Raw genomic sequence first — 6,000 nt, forward strand, 5'->3', positions numbered from 1 at the left:
GGATTGGCAGAGGGGCAGCCTCAGAGTCAGAGAATTGCAGCTTTCCAGGCTAAATAAGAAAGAACCTGATAAGGAAGGCTAACAGTGGAGTGGAGGTGCCGAAGGGGAGATGGAAGGAGAGAAGGGCATGTCTCTGCCTGCAAAAGGTGGAAAAGTTCATCGGTCAGTAATGCTTTCTCTCCTCGGGACCTTTGAGATCTCATCTTTGAGTTGCATCTTCTGTCTCTGTTGGAATGGTACTTTTCTCAGACCCCCCAGCAGTGCTAACAAGGACTTTTCTCCCTAGGGTTATGATAACTCAGAGAGCAGCGTCCGGAAAGCTTGTGTCTTCTGCCTGGTGGCTGTTCATGCGGTGATTGGTGATGAACTGAAACCACATCTCAGTCAGCTCACTGGCAGTAAAGTAAGTAGTGCTGCTTTGTTCAAAGGATGGTGGCCGTGGTGCTTCCATCACACTTTGCGTGTGGTATAGGGTAAATTTGTAGTCAGCTTTTAATAAGTCAGGCTTTGAGCTTCCAACTGACTCCTCCTACCACTTGCATTTTAGCTATTTTGACTTTAACATCTGTCACTCAGGGGAAGTCACTTTGGTAGGTTGGTTGGTAGATTACTGTGAAAGAAATGCCTGCAGCTTCTGGTTATTCTCAAGAGCCAATTTACCCCTTTGCCACTCCCACAACCAAATCCTTACTCCCCAAGGACAGTTTAATAAAAAATAAATAGGATTATTCATAGATTGTTTCATATCTCCCAAAATATGGAACACTTGAACATATTTTAAATTTTCCCATATAAACTATGATAAAATATTTGTTCTCTTTTTATTCTTATTATGATCCAGATAAATGTACAGCTTTGGTTTGGTATATTAAAATAAATTTTCCATGTAGTTCTTGAGACTTAAAAAATAAAGTAAGTCTGTCTTTCCTCTTTCTTTGATACTATCAAAATCTTGAAATCTGTTCTAAGGGGTGAGGATAAACTGATTATTGAATTGTGGCTTATGAACTAGTTAACAGGAGACACACCTTCATTTAAAGAGTTTCCCAAAATCCTAATAGGTATCATTACTCTGATCATATTTATTTTTAAAATAGCAAAACGGCAGAGCAAATACATACAAAGGAAAATGAGCTCAGAAATACACCTTACATTAAATACCTATATAAGTTACAGATAGATTAAAGCTGTGGTTCTTAACCCTTTCTAGGTTTATAGACCACTTTGAGATTTAGGTGAAATCTCATCCCAAGAAAAATAAATACATGCAGAAAATTTTATACCGTTTAGTGAGCCCCATGGATACTGGGTTAAAAACTCTTGAAGTAAAGTTAATGTTAAAAAAGCAAGCTTTCAACAACAAAGTGATTTTCAAAGAAAAAAGTGTCCTAAATTTTGTGATCAATTTAAGTTAGATCCTGATAATCCTGAGTTGTCTGTAGAAGAATTAAAATTCAGCACTTGATAAGAATACGAGGCAGCCAGTAATGTTGCATATGAAGATAGTAGCTAGGTGGGGAAAAAACAATATTTGGAAATGACATTAGATAAAAAAAGTAGAACACAGAATTGTATATACACTGATTACAAACTTTATAAAAATATGGTTTCATACAGTAAAGACTGCAAAATGATGCAGAGAAATCAGAAACATTTTTGTCAGGAGGGCAGTGGCATAGTTGTCTAAGATCTTAGGTCCTGGGACCCAAGTGCCTAATTTCCTGTCCTGGCCCACTTCTTACCTGTGACCTTAGGCAGTGCCTTACACATTCTGTATCTCGATGTCCTCATCTGTAAAATGTTGTAAAGATAAAAGGAGATTAATGTAAGGCACTTAGTATATTGTAGAGCATATATGCTCAAATGTTTGTCGTTATCGTCTTAATAGTGATTTCTTTTTCTAAATTTACTTGAAGTTTTTTATGTTATCACTACATGTTTTGAAAAGGCATGCTAGAATACTGTTATGAACAAACTGAAACTTAAAAATTGTTTTTAATTCTTAATTATCAATAATAACTTGGGCATTATAATAACCCCTCAATCTAAAATCTTATCGTTTAAAGCTCACAAATATAGATCTGATTTTTTTAATGAGCATCGTACTAGAATTTAGAGCAGCTTGCTCCAATGTCTTATGTTTGGCTTGAATCTGCAGATGAAGCTACTGAATCTTTACATCAAACGTGCACAGACAGGTTCTGGAGGAGCTGATCCCACTACTGATGTTTCCGGACAGAGTTAGTGAAGCGGATTGAAGTGAACCAGGTCTCTAACAGGAAGGACAGACAGACCACCCTCATCAATCAAAGGAAATTTTCAAATACATCTTTTGGAACTTAACCATTGTTTCCCGGTTTTAGTTTTTTGTTTTGTTTTGTATTTTCTGTAACAGAGGGCTATCCTCAGTCTGCATGTAACTTTGATGATAGTTATTCCAAATTCAAGAAGAAGCAGTATTAACAACAGTTGATCAATATAAAATAATTTTTAATCTAACTCATCATTTCACATGTTTGTACTTTGTCTTCCCATTAACCTTTGCCAGTGTTATGATTGTATAAATTTTTTTTAATGCTGGTTAAACAGGAATGCTTAAAGCTTTAAAAGTTTAACTGTCTAAAACATTTTTTTGCCTTTATTCAAATGCAGAATAATATTTTTATTGCTATTTTTTGAGTTTTGTTCCTTATCATGTCCTATGCTAGAAATATTGAAATGACGTGAAACAAAGCAGGACTAATTTGAACTACAGCTGGACTCTGTTGTGTGATGGTGATACATGTCATTAGTTGCAACTTCTTTGAGGCGATCTGTAGTTTAAACCTAAAACCTCAGAGAGAAATGTTACAGAATCAGCCAGTTTTGTAAAACTGATATTGTTTGTTGGTTACTGATCTTGCCATCTTTATTTAAAACCATGTCCCCTGTATGATCCCTTAAGAAAGCTGCACCAAATCATCTGCCTGTTTTTTTCCTGATACTTATTGAAATAGAAGGTTTCATTGCAGGGTTTTTTTTGGTTTGTTTATCTTTGTTGTGAATGATGCATTTTTTTTTTTTTGTATTTATTAATATCAAATTCACTTATGAATAAACTTGATAATGGAAACAGACAAAAAAAAATCAAGTGCATGTGTGTCCTTGACGGTCTTCTGTTTCTCATTTAATAAACAAGCTAACTACAGAGACATGGGAGTTGACCAGCACCTTTTCTTTAAATGGTGGAACCTGGTTTCCTTTTACCATGAAATTGTCTTACTTGAAAACATTGATCCTGATGAGAGAGAAGATGGTGCCAAGGCTGTTATCCTGTATAATGGGCTCAAATTCTCTACCTCTTCAGGGCTAACACTTCTAACTGAGCTGCTGCCTATAGTGTCTTTGGAAAACTACTTAAATGGTGATTTTCTGTTACTTTTTGTAATCACCTTTTGCTACATCTACTCTTCATGTGCAGCCAAACTTATTACCGGTTTTGGTGAAAGACAAATTAGACAATTTGGAACCAGGATACTAATGATTTCTCATCTTGACTTTTTTTTTTATCTTAACATTAAGTGAATTTGACTGGAAAGGCAAATAGCCATTAGGGAAGCAATTTGCTGTTGTTACAGAGTTATCTGTACTTTCTTTGTTTAATTGAAAAAAATGTAGAAATGTATGTAAAGAATTTAAGACAAGAGTGCTGAATGGATGATTTGTCATAGGCTTTTACCTTTGTTTCTGTTCTAGCAGCAGGAAAAGTATATCTCCTCCCCTTTCCCTGTAACAATTTTGTTTTCTACTGTTAATTACATTGTGTATTTATAGTTCTATGCTTACTGTTGTGCATATACTGGCAATAAAACTGTACATAACATTACTTGAAAAAATTGAAAATGTGTATCAGTTTTTCTGTCTCACTGTATGACAAGTCACTTATCTCATAACTAGGTTTTTAAAACTCTTTAGAAGGTCCTGTATCGATGGTAGTCTCATGAATTTTATAAGTACATCTGAGGAGAAAAGATTTATCAGGAGTAGCAACCAATCAAATATATATAGCTATAAATGCATGTGTATATTATAGTTTATCTTTAAGACGAAAAGCCATTTTAAACATTGAACTCTTGCAATGTTTTATGTTCTATGACCTTTGGTATGTTTTATAATGATTTTTAATATAAATACTGATTTCACTTTGACCTCTTCATTAAGGTCCTGCATTAACTACTGTTGACAACTAAATGAGTGACTTAAGTTGAATAATAACTCTACTTGAAAACTTAGGTCAGGCACCTGGCATTTGAAGGCAGGCATTGAGAAATGAATGAACTGAGTAACAGAAAAGTATGGTTTAATGTGACTAAGTGAAAGGTAATATATAAAAATGTGGGGAAAAATCATGTTTAAAATTCTGTAATTTCGTTGATAATATTTGGAATGAACATATTCCCAAAACATACTTAGATGTTAGCTATTAAAGAACGGTGATAAAGAGATACTGGTTAAATTTTTTTTTCCTGCCTTTCTCCCCTAAACTGATTATCAGTGGTATTCATTTATTGCACTGCTCAGAACTACTTAAAAGTATATAATTCCAGATTATAAAACATGTTTGTCTCTTGTGGGTTTTCAAAATGTATACTTCTGATGTTTTCATGTAAGATACTGTTTAAACCTGAGGTTTCAAATTTGGAGTAAATTTGCTATATCTTTCATATTTTATTTTTATAAACTGTAAGTCAAAATTACTTTTCACCACGCTATGTCTTACAGTAAAAGACTGGAATCTTATTCTCAGGCCAGATCTATTGTAAATTCAGATGTTATTCTAACATTTACAGTAAATAGAAATGAGGATTAGTATATTACTCCATAATCCATGAGGGTTTTTTTACTTAATCTTTGACATCTTTGCTTCCTGTATTGTTCTAGTTCATTTCATTGCAATTACTATAGTTTTACTGCTATGCAAAAGAAAGGTTTAGAATTAAGCTTTAAAAAAAAAAAGAAAAGAAAAACTACCAGTTAAAAACTTATCCATCTCTGTTGCAGCATATTTGGAAAATAATGAAAACTGAAGAAGAAAAAAATTATCTCTAATAGCACCACTTGAGATAATGTGTTACTATTTATGTGGAGTACTAATATAATGAATTGGATATAATACTGAAAACGTAAGGGAACATTACATTTGTTAACCAGGAGAATGAGAAGATTAGAATTAGCTGATATTTTGAATGCTTCTGTTCTTCTGCATGTGTATTTAACAATACATCTTGAATATATTAATCCTTCCTTTGTTCTTCTGTAGGATGATTTCTAATGGCAGCAGAGTATTCCTTTGAACGTGTGCAGCATAATCCTAGCTTGTTGATCTTCACTGAATATTCTTGTAACAAATAACTACATCTTTGGCACATCTCCAATTATTTCATACTAGGCAAGTTACTTTTTTAATTAATTTTATTGGGGTAACGTTTGTGAATAATGTAAGTTTCAGGTATACAATTTTATAATACATCATCTGTATATTGCATTGTGTGCTCATCACCCAAAGTCTATTCTTCTGTCACCATATATTTGACCCCCCTTTACTCTCTCATCCTCCCTCCAACCTCCCTTCCCCTGTGGTAACCACCATATTTTTGTCTGTGTCTATCAGTGAGTTTGTTCGTTTGTTGCTTTCTGTTTTATATCCCATAGGTGAGTGGTTTTTGTCCTTTCCCGTCTGACTTATTTCATTTAGCATGATATTTTTAAGATCTGTCTATTTTGTGGCACATGACAATATTCCATCTTTTCTGTGGCTGAGGAGTATTGCATGGTATATGTGTACCACATCTTCTTTATCCATTTATCAGTGGAAGACCACTTAGGTTGTTTCCATGTCTTCACTGTGAATAATGCTGCAATGAACATATGGGCACATACATCTTTATGAATAGTGTTTTCAAATTTTTCAGGTCGATACCCAGAAGAGGCATGGCTGGGTCATGTGGTAGTTCCATTCTT

General features: G+C 34.0%; 1 protein-coding gene across 50 annotated transcripts in view; it reads left to right on the forward strand.

Moving 5' to 3' along the window:
- CLASP2 (cytoplasmic linker associated protein 2) overlaps positions 1 to 3,875 on the forward strand; it is a 140,940-nt gene extending 137,065 nt beyond the window's left edge. For all 50 annotated transcript variants that reach the window (XM_074312691.1, XM_019727691.2, XM_074312660.1 and 47 more), the window contains 2 exons: positions 287 to 403; positions 2,159 to 3,875. In XM_074312691.1, coding sequence (XP_074168792.1) covers positions 287 to 403; positions 2,159 to 2,245 — 204 coding nt within the window. In that variant the 3' untranslated portion in view covers positions 2,246 to 3,875. The remainder of the gene's footprint in view (positions 1 to 286; positions 404 to 2,158) is intronic.
- Positions 3,876 to 6,000: the final 2,125 nt, after the last annotated feature.

The sequence above is a fragment of the Rhinolophus sinicus genome, linkage group LG10, assembly GCF_036562045.2.
Source record: "Rhinolophus sinicus isolate RSC01 linkage group LG10, ASM3656204v1, whole genome shotgun sequence".
Classification (NCBI taxonomy): Eukaryota; Metazoa; Chordata; class Mammalia; order Chiroptera; family Rhinolophidae; genus Rhinolophus; species Rhinolophus sinicus.